This window comes from Rattus rattus, chromosome 4 (assembly GCF_011064425.1).
Source record: "Rattus rattus isolate New Zealand chromosome 4, Rrattus_CSIRO_v1, whole genome shotgun sequence".
In the NCBI taxonomy this organism is placed as follows: domain Eukaryota; kingdom Metazoa; phylum Chordata; class Mammalia; order Rodentia; family Muridae; genus Rattus; species Rattus rattus.
Window position 1 is genome coordinate 83,639,525 of NC_046157.1, and position 19,392 is coordinate 83,658,916.

Here is a 19,392-nt window from a genome sequence, read left to right on the forward strand (position 1 = left end):
GGGACTCTGACAACTTCATACAGACATACATGTAGTCAAAATGCCAATGCACATGAAACAGAAATAAGTAAATCTTAAAAAAAAAAAAAAAAAGACAAAGTCTTACTATGCAGCCTTGGCTGGCCTAGAACTTGAAGACCAGTTCTGGCTGATATCAGCCTGACTCTGCTCCCGAACACTAGTAGTAAAGGCGTGTGAAACATGCCCATTTGCTTTGGGTGTTTTTGAGACAATGTTTTGTGCCTAAGAGTCTCCTGCTTTAGCCTCAAGTGATCTGATTACATGTGCTGTAACGGGCTTTGCAGTATACCCGACCTCTGCTTTTACTCATTATTAAATGTGACCATAACAAACAGACAGACAGCCTAAGCTGGGTATGGTAACAGTTGGAAGACAGAAAAAGGACCAAGAGTTCAAGGTCACGGTGAACTATAAAACACAAAAGGGGCCTGGGGAGATGGCTTGGAGAATAAAGTGCTTGCTGTGCCAGCACTCGCCCATAACCCCAGGGCTGAGGTGGGCAGAAACAGGCACAGCCCAGGGGTTCTCTGGCCAGGCGGTCTCACAAACTTCCAGGTTTAGGTTCAAGTTGGAGACTGTGTCTCAAAGAATAGAGCAGAGAATTAACAATGGAGAGACGCCCTGACATGGGTCTCTGTCTTCTGCACATACCTGTACATTAGTGCAAACACCCCCCCAACACACACTGCAAACACACACATACACACAAAGGGCTGGTGGTACACTGCTTCAAAAGCAACAAAAAGAAAGAACCAAAAAACTTTCCACCATTCCTGTTCACAGTTGCTGGGGGCATGATCATCACAACCATATCTGAAAGCCGCCCTCGCCAGGAAAACTAAAAATACACATAACTTACAACTCAGGAATTCTGCCCTCCCGTGTATAACCAAAGAGATTATGCAAATATCTTACAAGTACATTCCTGAGATGGCGAGAGGAGCTTATTATCAAATTTTTGTATGTGTATTATTAATAATCTGTCCAAAAGCCCACTGGGGCCAGTAGGAGACAGGACAGCCACACAGAATACCACACAGACAGAAAAAACAGACCTCAGCTACACAGAACTTGCATGGCTCCCACGCCATGATGTTGAGCAAAAGAAGTCAGAGGCCAAGGATGCGTGTTTGTAGTATCTTCACTTACATGAAGTTTGAAAGCACACTTCTCATAACCAGTAAGCCTGGACTGACTAGCTTTCATTTGCGCAGGTTAGCTCATGTGACCCAGGGTAATGCTTCCAACTTGCTCATGCGTACATCAAACTCCAGGGTAGCTTGTTAACATACGGAGTCTGCAGAGGGTTCCTAATTCTGCTTTTTAAGCAAGGGCTCAGGTGGCTGCTGATGCCACAGGTGTCACAGTGAAGCACGGCACAAGCTGAGGTGAAAGACATCAAGCTCTCCTCTGGCTTCTGAGCCAATGGATGCCTGGCCTACATGAGCTCAGTCATGAGTAAGAAATTCATTTTAGTGCACATGGACACCATCTGGAGAAATACTCCTACAGAAACCAACTGTCCCACTCCAACAAGCCATTCCCTTCCCGGTAAAAATGTAGACAAAATAGCCTTCAAGCAGGCATGAGCTATAAAGAAGTAAGAAAGGGCGGAGATGTACCTCAGTGGTATACTGTGGTCACAGATGCACAAGGTCCATCCACGTCAGCCCCACAGCACCAACAATAGAACAGCAAACCAACAACAAAACCCACCAGACTGCATTTTTTAAAAAGTCAGGTGCTGGTAGTGTGCACGCTTTTAATCCCAGCACTTGAGAGGCAGAGGTGGATCTCTTTGAGTTTGAGGATAGCCTGGTCTAGAGTGAGTTTCAGGATAGTCAAGGCTACACAGAGAGACACATCTTGAAAAACCAAAACAGGATATAACAGACAACACCATTACGTCTATAGCGAGAGTATACCTCACCCAGGGAAGACAACTGCCCTTAGAGAGAAGAGCCTCTGAGGCTGGAGACGGCTCAGTGGTTAGAGCACTGACTGCTCTTCCAGAGGTCCTGAGTTCAATTCCCAGCAACCACATGGTGGCTCACAACCATCTGTAATGGGATCTGATGCCCTCTTCTGGGGTGTCTGTAGATAGCTGCAGTGTACTTATATATAATAAATCTTTAAAAAAAAAAAAAAAAAAAGAAAGAAAAGAAAAGACAAAAAAAAAAGAGCCTCCTCTCTCAACAGAATCAGGACCTATTTCATACCACCAGTGCGATCAGACATAAAAGATTAAACTTTTGAGATTCTTAGGGTTAAAATAAAAACAAAGAATATCTTTGACTCACCTTACGAGGGCAAGCAAATTGTCGAGAAGTCTAAGGATCTGCTCTGTGCAGGGGTTACGGAAGACTGGATTCCCACTGGGTGTATAACCCACCACGAACCCCCCAGCTTTGGCTTCTTCTAGGTCGGAAGGCCAGGTAGTTCGTCTCATAACCCCCAGGATGCTGTACACACAAAAGCTCATCTATGGAGAATGGAAAATACAGCGGGGCTTAAGGGGAAAAGCATTGTGACTTGTATTCAGGTGACAGCTCAGCGACAGCGACAGAGACAGGGAAAAAGCCTGTGTCTCCCACCCCGGCAAGACCTCAGTCCTTGTCTTTATGGTTCAGTCCAAGGGAGGTAGGTCTTCTCACTGCCGTTTTCAGGACCAGTGGTAGGAAGCTCTGGAAGCTTCCTTTTCATTAGGATGTCTTTCCAGGGGTTTAGGACCCTGGGGTAGGGGTGGCTTGGATGAGCTCAAGCACCAGGTGTTTAAACTGCCATTTTTACCTGACCCTCCATCCAGGACTCCAGTTTGCAGCCTAACCCCCAACCCCTCATGCCAGGCTGATCACGTGTCTTTCACCACAGTTCTTTCACCTCAGGTTCTCAAGGTTTGGCCATCACCTAGGACTTCACATGCCAGAGAGCAATAGCAGGGAAGACTCACCCTGCGACCAAGTTCTGACCTACTTCCTCATTACACCTCCATCTTCCGAGCTACTTAGGGATCCTTAAAGCCAAAATAATGACTTCATAGAAAAGACCATGTGCTCTGCTGTGAGAACTAACTCAAGAATTCAAGACTAAAGAAGAAAAGAAAGGAGAAGCTTAGGGCAGGAGAGACTCGTGGGTCTCTCACCAGTAAGACACAACAAATCTGAGAAACGTGATAAATGAAACCCCTACCTACTGCCCCTGCCAGTCAAATTCCCACTCCCAGGAGAGTCTTACTCGTGCACGGTTCAAGCCACACGGGTCCTGCGCAGCCGGGTCACAGCTCTTCAGATCAGCACCCACATAGGCAATGAAGGCGTCAATATCTGACAGTGCTCTGAGGTGAGGGGAGAAAAGCTACATCGTGATCTTTGTTTAGACAAGCTGGTGTCTGTGCGCCTGTGTGTGGGTATGTATATGGAAGTGCAGGTGATCTCAGAGGCCAAGAGACCACTGGGTGCCCTAGAGCTTGTTACAGATGCTGTGAGCAGGTCAGCCTGGTGCGGGGCACTAACTCTGGTTGTCTGAAAAAGCAGTAAGCTTTCTTAACCACTACACCATCCCTCCAGTCCCTACATCATGATCTAAAAAAAAAAAAAAAAAATGGGGGGAATGCTTGCTTGCATCTATGTATACCTGTGCACCACATGACTGTTTAATTCCTCAGAGGCTAGAAGAGGGCTCTGGATTCCTTGGGGTGGAGTTACAAATGGTAGTGAGTTACCATGTAGGTGCTTGGAACTGGATGAACCTGTGTCCTCTACAAGAGCAATAAATGTTCTTTTATCAGCAGAGCCATCTCTCCAGCCCCCCAAATTTTGTTTGCTTCCTCTGAGACAGGACTGGCTGACAGGGAATCCAGATTGGTGTGTACCTCTGATGGTACTAAAGGTACATGCCACCACAGCTCCCATGCATCACACCTTTAAGGAAGGACACTCTCCTCCACAAGGGCTAGCAGCAGGCAAATGAAGCATCATTACCACAGGTTTGTCATCCCAGCACTAAAGAGGGCAAGGATCAGAGTTCAAGGTTATCCTTGGCTACACGGTTATCTAGAGGCCAACCTGGGTTCCAGTAGACCCAGTCTGGAGAAACTAAGTTAAAAAGAGCCGAGAGACAGGTTATCTGTTAAAGGTGTGTGCTGCTGAGCCAAACCAAGCAGCGGTTGTTACAAGACAGTTACATCACATGAATTACAAGCTGTCACTGAAAGTTTGTGGTAACATTCCCACTCCCCGGGGCTGGAGAGATGGCTCAGCGGTTAAGAGCACCGACTGCTCTTCCAGAGGTCCTGGGTTCAATTCCCAGCAACCACATGGTGGCTCACAACCATCTGTAAAGAGATCTGATGGCCCCTTCTGGTGTATCTGAGGACAGAGATGGTGGACTCACATACATAGTATAAATCAATAAACCTTTAAAAAAATTCCCCACTCTCAACTATCACTGTGTATTGTATAAATTAAAACAGTGACAAGAGAAACAGGTTCTCCACTGTGTGGACAACCCAGGCACCATGTCCGCAGATCCCACTGTGATCCTTCCTAGCTGCTCTCGTTTCTCCAAAGGTGCTGAGGGCGCACTGCAAACGTGCCACAGCGTTGCGTGCCTATGAACGTGCTAGCCACCTCGGACCACTCCTACTGCAGCACTGTAGAGCAAGGCAGCATTTTCTGAGATGAGATGATGTCACTAAGACAGCCAGCACAGCCCTGCATCCTCAGCCCCCACGACACAGTTCTGGAAACATACCAACCAGTTCTCCTCAAGTGCTGTCACAGTCAGTGGCTCCCAACTCCCCTATACCTGCACATTTCTTCAGAGAGCCAGATGTTGACCACCGGTGCCATCAGCTCCTCTAGGAATAACTTCTGACGCTCATAATCCTTAAACTGGTTGCTAACTAGAACCAGGGCTTCCATGAGGGCACACTTCTCCATCTGGGTCAGGAGTAGCTCATTGGAGAGGAGTTGCTTCACATGGCTATAAAGCATGTCAAAATTGGGCTGCATATCACAAAGAAGAAAGGCTGATTTCAGAGAGTTGAGCCAGTCAAGAATGCCAGAAAATCACCACTTAATAGCTTTGTCACAGTCTTCCTTGTCTGAACAGCACGGAACCAGGTAGGGGCGGTTCTGTTTGGCACTTCCCAACACTGATGTCACGGTCTATTCACCAAGATCTACCTACTGCTTATACACAGAAAAAGCCTTTTCTGTGCATTGACAGAAGCAATTTCAAAGAGACCTTTTAATGTGGACTAATGTTAACTTTTAGAAGAATCCCCACAAAAAATGGCTAGAATCTGCATTTAGCCTCTCTCAAAAGTCAGATAACCATTTGCAATAGGGATTGAAAACATTTCATTCACACAGAAAAGAGCCATTCATCTTGAGGGGTGAATTCAATTACCTTCAATCCTGTATTACTCGGACAGCAGTTTTAACTTGTGGGTTACAACTGCTTTGGGGTTGCATATGAGATATCCTGCATATCAGATACTTACATCACAACTCTATCAGTAGAAAAATTACAGTTATGAAGTAACAGCAACATAATTTTATAGCTGGGGGTCACCACAATGTGGGGAACTGTATTAAAAGGTCGCAGCATTAAGAAGGCCGAGAACCGCTGTTCTATGTAAAAAGAGGAAGAACTGACCAACTCAAGAAAGCTATCTGCACAAGACCAGTCAGACAGGGTCCAGCAGACTCAGCCGGGGTCCAGCAGCTTACCAGAACAAGGTCTGGGTAGTCTCGACACATCTTGTTGATGGAGGAACAAGCATGTCTCCTTACATTCCTGACTGCCCGAGTCCTGGGTGCCTGCAGAGAAACACCCCCAACCCAGAGACACTAAATACCGCTCTCTCGTGCACCTGACGACCATGTAACAGTCAGCAGAGTCACAGCCCCATGAACCTATGTTCAGACTTGCCCTAGGATGACGCCTCCAGAGAGACGCCTGTGACCATCCGCTTTGCTAACCGGTCCATATACACAGAAATCCAGGTTAAGTGTGGGTGTGAGGGACTCACACTTAAGCGTATGAGAAGTTAGAGTCCAGCAGTTTAAATCAATACCGCGGCTTTGCATGGCTGTGTATGCCTGCAATCCTGGCACTGGGGGGCAGTGGTAGGAAGGCCGAATTAAGGCCAGCCAGAGATACATAGAAAGACCTGTTCCAAAAAATAACCCCAAACAAAACGGAAAACAGTGGTCTCACCTTACTTTCCCCAACAGATTCAAAAGTGACAAATGAAAAGAGCTGAGGGAGAAGAAAAGCAACAGTCGTTACTCTCTGTCTCTAAGTGAGCACCAGCTCCCTCCCGCCCACCCTGTGAGTATGTTCTTGGCATCCACATGCTGGCACGGGAAGGGTGGAGGAGGTCACTGGCGTTACAGGTCACAATCCACTTTCTCAGGTGTCTACAGAAGGCTCGAGAGCCCTGACTTTCCCTCTGCAGCATTTATAAAGTAGGAGGTGGGGGGTTTCTAGACCCATCAGTCTATGCCATCGCCTACAGCGCAGCTGAGGACAGCTCTGATCTGCACGAGCCTTTCGGTACCTGCCCCTCTGCTCTTTCCCTCCAGCAGTGCGGGTGCTGCCTTGGCCTCCAGAATGGAATAACACTGGCCCAAGGGGCAATTTAAGAAACCCACTGGACCTTTCCCAAGGCTTAGTGGGCTTCTACTGAGTGCAGTGCGGTCTTCGTTCCTTTAGCTAGCTTTCTCTGTTGGGATAGGCAGGGTGGGACCTTTGCCCTCTGTGCTGCTCCTTCACTGATGCGGAGACTGGATTCCTGGCTAGAGCAGGACGTCTCCAAGTGTACACACAGATCCTGTTTACCACTGCTAAACGCCTGGTCCTTTAAAAAAATACTTATGCACTTTATGTACATGAGTGTTTTGCCTGTATGTATGCCTACATCACTGGCTGTGAGGAACCACATGGGTCCTAGGAACTGACTCCGACCCTTGGCAAGAACAGCCGGTGTTCTTCCCATCTCTCTAGCCTCATTACACTTTCAGTCTCGAGATAACGCCTACATTTTATCTCGGCACCCCTCAAGCCTAGACATTTAATCTCCTATCAATGCTGAGAGCTGTTTTAATTGTAAGGTTTTATATGAACTTCAGATGCAGTGGGGCCTCTTACCATGAAACGAACCACTAAATCAGAGACCTAAAAATTATCCATGCTGTTCCTGACTCAAAATCTCCACCACCAAGCCAACAGCACACTTGGAAGCCTCTTCAGTTTTCCTGTTTCCCAGCACGGAGATGCATCTACTCATTGCAATGCCCTGTGGGAAGGCACAGTGTCTGCGCCTGTGCCTTCCCAGTGGTACGCAACAATAGGGTACCAGTGCAGCATCTCACCCATGTAAGCACCAGGCAAACCACCTAACACACGAAAACACGCCTGCCCCTTCATCAGTTTATAACACACACTTTCAAACAGTTACAAAACCGGACTCATACTTTAAAATAAAATTCGTAAAGATGGGATCATACCTTTGAGAAGACCTGGGACAAGAAGGTAGGCTTGTATGTGACAAATGGAAAGAGTGCTGAGACATTGGTGAGGACACAGGACAGGATGAGGGGATCCTTCATCTCAAAGTTCAAAACCAGCTGCAGCAGCTCTATCCCCTCATTTACCGGGAGCTCCTGTCAGGCAGGCACAAGAAGGAAGTCAGCAGGGCTGCAGCGCATGAACCACCACCAGCACATGTTTTCTTCACACCGTAGGTTTAAAACTATGACATAGGAGCATATATGACTGCACGCAGTGCACGTACAAGCAGTGTTAGTGTTTCTGGGAACTGAAGCCAGAGCCTCGTGTATACATACTAGGAAAGGGCTCGACCACTGCCTATCTCAGCCCTTTGTCCCTAGCCCCACAACTCTGTCTCCAGACTGTTTTTACGTTTGCTCAGGCTGCCCTGAACTCAGAGCCCAAGATAACTTTGAACTTGTAGTCCTACTCCAGGCTTTCAAGTATTTACAATCATAAGCCCAGCTTATACACTTTTGAACCATTAAAATCTAAACCACTAAAGCATTCCATTAGAAATTCCATAATTAATGCCAACAAGCACAACAGGGATATATAATGATATATAATTTCCTATAAGTAAAAAAAGTTGGGGCTGGAGAGATGGCTCAGCGGTTAAGAGCACTGACTGTTCTTCTGGAGGTCTTGAGTTCAAATCCCAGCAACCACATGGTGGCTCACAACCATCTGTAATGAGACCTGATGCCCTCTTCTGGTGTGTCTCTCATATATATAAATAAATAAATCTTTTAAAAAAAAAAGTTTCCATTTTCATGGGTAGATGGATCGCTGCCTTAGCTGAATCCCTTAGCTGGAGAGCACCTATATTTTAGGACCCAAAAGGCAGAGACAATAAGATTGCCACAAGTTCAAGGCCAGCCAAGCTGCACAGCAAGTCTCTGTGTCAAGTAAATAAGTACATTTTCAATGAGTTCATTTGAATAGATTTTGAGGGAATGGCTAAATTTGTGGTGTTAAAAGTTAATCTACTTCCTTTAAGATTTATTTGACTATCTTTGTGTGTGTGTGTGTGTGTGTGTGTGTGTGTGTGTGTGTGTGTGTATGTGTGTATGTATGTACATGCATATGCACATTCTCAAGCATGACTGCACACATGGGTACACATGAATGCCTGAGAGTACAGGTGTCCTCTAAGGCCAAAGGTGTCAGATGCCCTGGAGCTGAAGTTAAAGGCATTTGTGAGCCTGTAACCAACAGGACCCAACTCAGGCCCCCTGAAAGAACAGACAGTGCTCTAAGGCACTGAACCGTCTCTCCTTCCCCAACTTACACTGTCAACCACGCTTCATCTTACTTTCCTTTTGAGATAGGTGGGGGAATTGTTTCAACAGGCTCTGTCTATGGCTACATCACACTGCTCTGTAACGCCGTGGGCTTTCCTCATCACAATGTGACGCACTCCCCAAACGATCTCATCATCAGGGCGTCGCTGAAGGAGCTAAAGCTTCGCCTATGCGACAGTCGCCGCCTCTCCTGGACTAGAAACAATCAAGCTAATGCTACAATAGAAAGGAGGAGCAAGCTTTTAGGCCTTCTACTCAAAGAATCTCTTGGCCAAATTCTTCCACTGAAAGGACATTAAAAAATAGAAGCTGAGTTGCTTCTGTTTACAATGGAGGAGGGAAATGGGCAGTCTGCAAACCGTCAGACTAGACAAACGTGGCAAGACGTAGGCTAGAGCCTACTGCCTGCACACCCTGGGCACAAACACCATGAGGCTTCAGGAAGAAAATAACCCTACTACATTCTCATCAAATGCCCATCTTCCAGGACCAGCAATCTAGCCCAGGGCCAGGGTTATAGCTTCAGAAGTGGTGCTTGTCTGTCTGTGCAAGGTCCTGGATTCAGCTGTCGGCAATACAGTGAGAAGAAAAGGGCCCAGTATAAAACCCTGCCACAACCAACAGGCACATGCCCCCAATGATCAGTCATTATCCCGGGGAGGACAATGCCACACACCATGAACATTATGCTTTACTTGTCTTAACTGAGAAAGACGCTTTATAAAGAGGATGGCTCGACGTGATCCCAGTCTAAGTTCTCGTCATTGCCTTCACTACAGATTCGCCCTCCATGGGGCTCCTATGCACTACCAGGCACTGACCAGCCCCTCAACATGGATACCAAATGCTCAAGGGTTCACAGTCCCAGATTTGAGTTTTGGTCTCAGCTCCCCCATTTATTACCTATTGGAACTTGAGCATGCACCTTACTATCTAAGTCTGTTTTCTCGTTTATAAGATGCATATCCCTAAGTCTCTCTATCCAACAACAATTTACAAAAAGTCACACATCACTCAGTGAGCACGGGAAAGTTACTTACTTCTTTCTCTAGTGTTCGAAACATCTGGTTGATCACACTTTCCAAAAAAAAAGTCATGGCTTCCCACTGCACATATGAAGGTGAGAAGATGGAGCAGAAGCCTCCCTCTCCAGTTCCAGCTGTAGAACATGCTTTTGAAACACACATGCAAACACTTATCAGTGTGGGAGGAGAGCAGAAGGCGCAGCGAGCCAGCTGGCGCCTTGCGGACCACGCAGTAATTCAGAGGCACAGGAGAGGTGATCTGGGCGCCCCGACGTGAGAAGACTGAGGAGGTGCTCAGCTTCCACCTCCCCGTGAACCACCTGAATTCACTTCCATTCAGTCTCTTGAGAACATGCACGGAAGGAAACAGTATGGCTTACAAGGCACTGACAAATACTAATTGCTCCCCTCCTTAGGTGGAGATCCCCCAAATCAACATATCTGAGAACATAAGGAATTGTTCCAAGCTGGCTGTTGCCCAGCACTAGCCCCATTACTCAGCATTTATTTACAAAGTCCTGTGTGGACCCTGGGGTTTGGGAATGCTAAGGGTGGCATGGGAACACCACACTCAACGGCTGAGGGACAGGACAGTTACATCTGAGACCAGCTTGGGCTACATACCAAGCTCTAGGCCAGCCTGGGATAGACACACTGTTTTAAACACACACACACACACACACACACACACACACACACACACACACGGGAATTCTTAAATTATAATATGCTGCTTAACAATCCAATAGCCTCATAGCCATTCTCAGAGCTCCATTTTGAGAAATGGTCTAGAGTCCAAATTCATAAACATCACTAGAACCCCTCCCCCAGAGGCAGCCACAGACAGATGCTAATAGACTAATTTCCAGCTTCTGTATAGTGCTGCCATTCACTAGTTTTGTCTTGTAGCAGTTCAGCTGGGTTTCCTCAGTCAAGCCAGACCTGCAGAGTGGATTTGCAGTCCCAAGTGAATGTTACATCTCATCATTTAAATTCTTAGTGCTCTGGGAATGGCCATGACTGCGGCATGACTTGTCCTTGTTAAATCACCTCTCCTGCCTGATTAATCCTGCCCACTAAGCACAACATGCATGAGTAAGACAGACATAAGGCAAGCAGACACATTTAACTGGCTCAAGTGCTTGCAGAGGTAGGAATTTTGGTTTTATGTAAAATGAGGCTGCCCAAAGGCTCTGAGGTGTTTGACATGGGAAGTTCTTGAATTGTTCCTGGTAAGCCTGACCAGAGATTCTTTCTGAATCTATGCACTGGCACCTGCTTAAAGCGGAAGTTAAGTCTAGACGTGCAGTTTGACTAAGGGGACACAGTAGAACCTGCAACGGTTGATTCTAGTAGGAAAGAAACATAGTCAAAGCTGATAGCGAGTCAGCGGTCTCGCCCTAATTTAAACAGCAGTGGGTATTTGGTATTATCTGTTCTGTTTTTTCTCCGTGAGGAGTTTTTTTGGAAGTAGGCAGTGGGCAAACTGACCTTCAGTCATGTTAGCACACTGCTCTGACATGTGCCTCTGGCTTATTTTTGTGTGTACAGTTTTTATACAATATTAACATTTAGTAATAGAAGACAAAAAGCAAAAACTAACAGTTCACAGGTCCAGTGTCAATAGCAGCTGACAGCTGATACTTGAGCCAATCTGCCGCCATCTGGAAGCTAGTCTTAGGATCCAGTCGACACACGCACCTCACCACCTCTCCATGCTGGGCTCGGGAGGCTGGCAAGAGAAGGATCTGAATCAACACCTGGGCACGAACTCGAGCCATTGTTTGCTCAGTTGCTGGGGCCCGGGTTGCACACTCATGTTCTAGACTACACATTCATGTTCTAGATCAGAGTGGCTCACTACTGCTTTGTTGAATTAACGAACCCCAAAACCTTTAAAAGTAAATTACCTCTAACAATGTCTTAGCAGCTAGACCCTGCAAGCAGCAAGCTAACATTGATTTGCCACATCTATGAAAGCCAAGGGGGCAGCTAGACAGGGCCATGTAGGGTGTGGCCACTGTGGAGAGCAGCCTGGCTCCTCAAAAGGTGCAACAAGTCAGAGTGGTGGAAAGGAGAAATACAATTCATGGGCTTAGAATGCATCATGCTGAAATGTGCTACCAGTACCCTTCTGCAATAAAAACCTGGAAATTAAAGAGAATTGCTCTCCAGGCCTGAGAACTGCTAATAGGAAGTCTCAGGTGTCACTCCCAGGATTACAGCAGAAGATGCCATTCTGAGAGTGCAAGGAAGAAGTTCAGCCACTTACAGTTGAAGAAAGCATTGAAGTCCTCATCACTGTCGAAGTCAAACCGGGAATATTCACAGCTGGGGCTGTCTGTTTTGGAAGGAAAACCCATCTGGGAAGGAAAAGAAAATCAGTGGGACAGGGGTAAGGACAGACCACTGAGAAGAGTCCACCACATCCAAAGCCCAAGAGGGGCTAAGGCTGCAGGGGATAGTTTACGAATGTAAGTACAGTATACTGGCTGGCTCCCAGTGCCAATGCTCTTCAGAGTGGTAAAAAGAGAACACAGAAAGCCAGTATAATTTCTACATTCCTCAGTAACTTCCAGGGTCCATTTAAGGTCCAAGTATGAACACAGTTCAAAAAAAGGTACTAATTTCATATGGAATAAGATGAGGGATTGGAAATTGCTTATTTTATTATGTACTGAGTACCAGAGGCTGAGTATCATGGCCCACACCTACATTCCCAGAATTTGAGAAAAGAGGCAAGATGATCTCTCCAAGTTTAAGGTGAGTTTTGTCTATATAGAGCTTCCGGGCCAGCCTGGGTCATATAGTGAGACCCTGACTAAAAACAAACCAAAACATACATACATACATACATACATAAAATGCAAAAAGATATTGTAAAACCATAACAAAATTAGAACACAGTATGTGTTAAATAAATTCTTGAGGAAACAGAGTCCTCCTGTTCTCTGTCTTTATACCTTACGATGAAGAGCTGGCGTGAGTTTGTATGTTTGCCAGTGCATCTTGCCTAGTATGCCCAAAGCCCAGGGAGGAGGAGGGAGGGGGGAGGGAGGAGGGGAGGGAGGGAGGGAGGAAAAGGGAAGATCAACAAAGGTCCAGCAGCTGCAGCTCTCCCAGATCTGATCAGATCCCACACAAGCCTATGAGCGGGTCTCTGAAGAGCGAGCCCTCACTGCCACCACACCCCTTATGTGCAGCCCCACTGCACATGACTTTCAGAAACAATCCTTAGACATCATTCCATCTTAGAATCTACCTGATTCTTCCCTCACGCATTTGCAAAACACTCTGCTACTCCTGCTTTACTGCCTAAGCAGCAATGAGTTCATTCCTGAGTCCTGTTCTTCCCCTAGCACGACTTCATACTTTCTATTTACGTGTTCTACACTACTGAAGAACAGGTATGACAACCATTCTCACTGACTTCCTCCTCAACAGGAGAATTCTCCTAGAGGAGTTTAAGAGATTCAACAATGCCAGAGTCTTACGTACTCTCACCAACACCCTGCACACTCAGGATCCCACTGCTAAGACACTCTGCACACTCAGGATCCCACTGCTAAGACACTGCACACTCAGGATCCTACTGCTAACACATTCTGCACACTCAGGATTTCATTGCTTACCTTGACCAAGTTCGTCATAGAAGCACGAAGATATTTTGGTATCACCGCTAACAACGACGGATCCCGGGACAGAACTTCATGCCTGAAGAGGGCTCCCCACGTCATATGGGTTGAAGAGCGTAGAAACTAAATCAAAACAAAAAACCTACACTTCAGCTTACGGATGTAGATATTACTTGAGCAAGACTGTCACTCAGCCTAGCAGTTCTCAAAAATAACTTTCCATAGGAAGAAACCACTCCATTCTGAAGTAACTTCTGCAGCACATCAGGATGGATGACTCGCTATGACACATCAATAAGAGAGTTGTGAGCCCTGCAGTGTGGTCAGGACACCACTCAACTCTCTCTGTTATGAAGGGAACTAGAATCACAAAGTGATGAGAAAAATATTGAATTGAATGCAATTAATATCAAAGTAACAAAATTCACTAAACTTTTAAATTTAAATATTTTTTGTTCAAATCATCTAGGCCACACACCCCATGGAGCACAATTAGAAAGCCAGCCACTGTTGGGAAAAGCTGCTGACCAAGACAGTGAAGTGATGGCGAAACAGACTAATATTCTCTTTTCATTATCTCTCTATGTCAGAGCCAGAGGTCGGAGGTCATAAGCTTTCAGAAGCTGGTTCTCTCCTATCACCGTGGGCCCAGGGACTTACAAGATGGCCAGGCTTGCACAGCAAGCGCTCTTTACCCACTAAGCCTTCCCACTAGGTCCTGGGCACTTCAAAGGAACCCTCTAGTCCTTTCTTAGGTTCAATGAAGTGACATTCAGACATGAGTAGGAAATACTTCAGGCTGTCATGTGTGATGTGGGTTGACCATCCTGATACTAATAAGCTATTTATATAAAGCTTACCTGACTTGGGTGGGTTGTGAAAGCAAGAAAAGACTCCAGGTACATTCCAAAGTTTACCGGTGTTTGTATGTTAGCATCTAAGGCCTAAAGAAGAAAACGGAGCACATTAATGAGTAAGAAGCAGCTGAATAGAGGTGGGGAGGGGGTAGGGAGAATGATAATAAACAGGAAAGAGATAACATTTAATGATGTGTTGATCCATTTAGCCTTGATCCATGCCTGTTATCATCACCAGAAAGCTGAGGCAGAAGCACGCTCAGTTTAAGAATAGACTAAGCTACAAAGAGACAGTGACTCAAAAAATTAAAATCAAAGGCTATAAGAAAACATGACTTCATCAGACCTGTTCTATTCATATTTTTGCGACTCCTCTATTCACCATTTCAATCCGGGTGTGGTCACACACACTTTTAATCCCAGCTCTTGGGAGACAGTGGCAGGTGGATCTGTGTTTGCGGCCAACCAGGCCTACACAGTGCGATCCAGGACAGCCAGAACTACATAGTGAGATTCTGTGTCGAGGAAGGAAATCAGCAACAACCCAGCAATGCACCCATATTCACCTTTTTATTGACGATGACTTCATCTATAGAATTGCATGAAAAACACCGGCAGAACAATGCCTCACCAGCTCCCATCAGTGCGGTGGCAAAGTGCTACCATGATTGCTAAGTGAACAACTCCCCAAGCAGCCCCATGCTTACCAGCAGTGCACACAGCAGATTTCCCAGAGCACATAACACCTGACAAAGTCTCTTCAGGAAGAGGTAGTGTTTTTCCACCAAGCCTCCTCCATCAGCAGTCCTGTTTGAGGAAGAGAACTGTGATTAGCTGTGCATCATCAAAGAAAGGAGTCCACCACATGTAAGTTCTACAGCCTGTCTGCCTCGTCCATACAATCTTAGTATTTACTAAAGTCAAAAAACAAGTACCAGGTCAGCCCAGGTGGCAAAGGCAGATCTTTGTGAGTTCAAGGTTAGTGAGTTCCAGGACAGCCAGGGCTACAAAGAGAAACTGTCTCAAGCAAACAAACAAAAAAACTCACCAAGCTAGGCACTCGTGATTTGCCTCGAACCCCAGCAGATGGAAGCCTAGCTTGATCTACACAGCTAGCTCCAGGTCACCAGGGATACAAAGTGAGACTGTTTCAAATAAACAATGAACCAAAATAAAAAATGACAAAATCCTACACTGAGATTGATGTGGAACATGGCTGAATGCAATACCTTCCCTTATCATTAAATACTCTGATCCTAGACGTAAAAGTCCTTTGGAACCACTTGAGTTGTACGTCACTGCAAAGCCAGCACACACACCTGTGAGCAGCTACACAAAGGCTGGCTAATACCCAGGAGGCCTCGCACAGACTCTTGGGTTTGGGAAACTGGGTATTAATGTAACAATTTCTTTCTTTCTTTCTTTCTTTTTTTTTTTTTAAAGATTTATTCATTTATTATATATAAGTACACTGTAGCTGTCGTCAGATACACCAGAAGAGGGCATCAGATCTCTTTACAGATGGTTGTAAGCCACCATGTGGTTGCTGGGAATTGAACTCAGGACCTCTGGAAGAGCAGTCGGTGCTCTTAACCACTGAACCATCTCTCCAGCCCCAATGTAACAATTTCTTATACCAGGGACAAAAAAAAGTGTTTTATGTCTCCCACCAGCTAGATCGCTTAGCAGGTAGAAGGAGGCACTTGTCACCAAAATACAGAATTGTGTTCAATTCCTGGGACCCCAGGGTGTTTGGGAAAAACTAGTTCCCACAAGTTGTACTCTGACCAAACACACACTATGATGTCTTCATGTGTATACTTTCATGCATATAAAGAGATGTAATTAAAAATATAATTAAATATAATTAAAAATCCTTTGGTCATGCGTGATGGTGCGCACTTCAACCCTGGCAGAGGCAGGCGTTTCCTGGGGTTTGCGGCTATCCTAGTTTATGTACTGAGTCCCAGGCTAGCCAGGGCTATATAATGAGACTCTGTCTTAAGAACAAAAACAGCCAGGCAGAAGTGTGCACACCTTTAACAAGGCAAAACAAAAACTCTCTCACTTTCTTAAAATACTGACTTTAGATCCAAAATTCATCAGAACCCAATAGCTAGCTCTTCTAAAAAAAAAAAACAAAAACGAAAACAAAAAACCCTACATTTAATTTTTTTTTGGGTGGTGAAAACTGGTCTGAGACAAGTAAGATTATTGCCACTAACGACCATGAGTAACAGTTCATGTGAGACGCAGACGCAGTAGTGAGACTTGGAGGTACGAGAGAATGAGAAAGCATGGACTCCGGTGGCCTCCTCGCTGGCTGTGCAGAACTGCCCGTTTTGAATGGCAGCTTTCCTAGTCTATGGGTGGGTGTGTTGTGTAACCAGCTGAAGAAATGTGAACAGGACACCTAGGCCATAATGACAAATTATGCCAGCCAAAGCTGTCATTATCACTCAGGTACCAGAATTCCTTAAAAACCAGATCCCGGCACACACTGTCTGTCCACACTTGTCCTTGGACTCAGAGAGAAGCCTCCAGAGGAGGGCAGCCCACAGAGGGCTCCTGTCCCTCCCTGCCCTGCCTAAAGCAGCAAACGAAACTGAAGCAAAAGACAGCATACTGTAGGGGAGGTTTGAAAGAACTTGGGACAGGGGACACTGTCATCAGAATATACTGTTTTTTTAAAAAAAAGTATTCTCAGGGCTGGAGAGATGGCTCAATGGTTAAGAACACTGGCTGCTCTTCCAGAGGTCCTGAGTTCAATTCCCATAACCATCTGTAATGGGATCTGAAGACAGACACAGTGTGCTCACATACAGAAAATAAATCTATATATATTCTCAATAAAAATTTAATTATTAAAGAAGTAAAAACCATACTGTAGAACTAGGTGAGCTGATCAGTGGAGTATTTTCTCAGCATGTATGAAGTTTGTCGTTCAATCCTTTGCACCAAAACACCCACCTAAATTAACGACTGGGGTTTAGCTCCAATAGTTTCTGTCCTGGTATGGAGACCTTGATTTGACTTATGAACACCTCTGTAGAGCTGGGTGTGTGCCTGTAACCCCAGTTCAGGGGTGAAAACAGGCAGATTCTAGAACTTATTGGCCAGCTAGTCTAGCCAATCAGAGCAGGTTCAGTAAGATGACAGCTCAAATAAACAAGGAGCAATAAAGGACTCACACACATACACACCAACTCCTACACACACAATATATACAAAATAAAATGAAAAACAAACAAGACATCCAAGCAAACTCAAACCCACCCAGGCCCACAGCACCCGAAAGGCAGACTCACTGTGCGGCGGAGAGAACATAGTGCATGGCCACGTCCCCAAACAAGATCATCAAGCGCTTCCGGTCCTCCAGCTTGCCCTGTGCCCAACGTTAGGACAGTACATCATCCAAAAACACAGACAAAACCCTCTTCATCCAGTAGCTGACGTCTCCTACACCTCTAACTGACACTATGGTGAGCTTTAAACTTTAATACTACTTTAAGCACAAATGGCAAGAATCATGGCTCTTCAAGTGCCAGGGGGTTAAGCCTAATAGATTTCAATATCCTATGCCAACGATTTCAATGCTGCAAATTTCTGTCTAAAGGGGTTGGAAGCAGCTAGTAAGTTGTGCTCAAGGATAAATCACACATTTTAAATGCAATGAAGCACACAGCTGAACTGGGGAACACCAAGGACAGAATGGGTTCAATATGCAGTGGTCTGAATGAGAATGGACTCTATCCGGGCAGGTATCTGAACACGTGGTCCCCAGTTGGTGGCGCTGCGTGGGGAAGGTGTGGAATCTTCAGATGTACAATGTATCAAGTAGGGTGGTGGGGGGCTTTCCAAAATATATAGGCTCTCCCAGCCTCTACTTCCCTCGGCTTCCTGTTCCTGTCAGCACATGCTGCCATGATGCACTCATCCTTTCCCTCACAGGTACTTCTGGGCACTGCTGCAAAGCTTACTCACTTTTCTGCTGACTGCGATGAGAAGACACTCGGCGGCTCCCAACTGCAGCTCCTGCTCATTGAGAAGCAGGCATAGCGTCTCCACCAGCTTACAGTTCTCAGCAGTAATGTGATTCAAAGACACCCAGTCAATGTAGCCTGCTAGCGTGTTCAGTGCCGCAATGCTCACTCGACAGTTGGCTTGAGCCTGTGTGAAATCACTGCTGGTTATCAGGTCCTGACAACTAAGGCTTCAATTAAACTTCTATTTTCAAGTTCTAAAATAAAGGTGATTTGTCAGAAAAACGATTTTTCTGGAAGAATTACTGGCAGGGGACTCAGTTTTGTTCCTGGGATGCAGCCATCTCTGAGCACGCTGAGCCCTGGTGAATAAGAATGCGCTGCCAAGTGCGGCCACTCACCCTCTTTCAAGAGGGTCTATCTACCATTCCCCTAGAGCACTGAGGGGAGAGACAAAACCCACCCAGCACGGAGGCCATGCGGTCCACCTACCCATACCTGAGCATTTAAGAGGTTCCCTTCAGTTCCACACAGTGCACTTACCTCTGCTTCCTGAGAGGCATCTGTCTTCTGAAAGAAAAGAACAAAGAAGCCAAAGTTTTACCGAGTAAAAGACCAGGCAGCAACTTCCTATGTTCCAATAAAGGACCTGGTTTTCAGACAAAATCTTTGCTATATAGCGCCACTGTGCCTGAAGCTCACTGTATACCCCAGGCTAGCCTCAACCTGATAGTATCTCCTGCCTCAGCCTCTCAAGACGGGGTGTTGCAGGGCAGAAATTCATACCATTTGCTGGTACTTGTTTACATTTTCCTGAAGTGTACTGAGTAGAAAATTCAAGATTCTTTCCATGTTCTGTGTTAACGTTTGCTGAATATCCCTTCTTCTTTGAGTGGGCAGTGTCTGAAAGGTCACTACATCCTCGGCCAGTCGCAAAAGGATGAACATCACCAATTCCCTCTGTGTTTCCTAGGCCAAGAGAAAAGAGGCTATTAAACAAAAGCATT

The 19,392-nt window shown here is 45.9% G+C and overlaps 1 protein-coding gene across 1 annotated transcript in view; it reads right to left on the reverse strand.

The window, feature by feature from the left end:
- Positions 1-19,392, reverse strand: part of Xpo5 (exportin 5) — a 37,694-nt gene that overhangs the window by 11,847 nt on the left and 6,455 nt on the right. Inside the window, exons 5-20 of the mRNA XM_032900640.1 lie at positions 19,172-19,354; positions 18,929-18,955; positions 18,387-18,572; positions 17,711-17,787; positions 15,110-15,209; positions 14,406-14,489; positions 13,543-13,668; positions 12,183-12,273; positions 11,514-11,642; positions 9,926-10,056; positions 7,539-7,694; positions 6,247-6,288; positions 5,757-5,846; positions 4,828-5,027; positions 3,256-3,355; positions 2,322-2,503 (exon numbers count right to left, since the gene is read on the reverse strand). Of these exons, the coding sequence (XP_032756531.1) occupies positions 2,322-2,503; positions 3,256-3,355; positions 4,828-5,027; positions 5,757-5,846; positions 6,247-6,288; positions 7,539-7,694; positions 9,926-10,056; positions 11,514-11,642; positions 12,183-12,273; positions 13,543-13,668; positions 14,406-14,489; positions 15,110-15,209; positions 17,711-17,787; positions 18,387-18,572; positions 18,929-18,955; positions 19,172-19,354 (1,904 nt within the window). The remainder of the gene's footprint in view (positions 1-2,321; positions 2,504-3,255; positions 3,356-4,827; positions 5,028-5,756; positions 5,847-6,246; positions 6,289-7,538; positions 7,695-9,925; positions 10,057-11,513; positions 11,643-12,182; positions 12,274-13,542; positions 13,669-14,405; positions 14,490-15,109; positions 15,210-17,710; positions 17,788-18,386; positions 18,573-18,928; positions 18,956-19,171; positions 19,355-19,392) is intronic.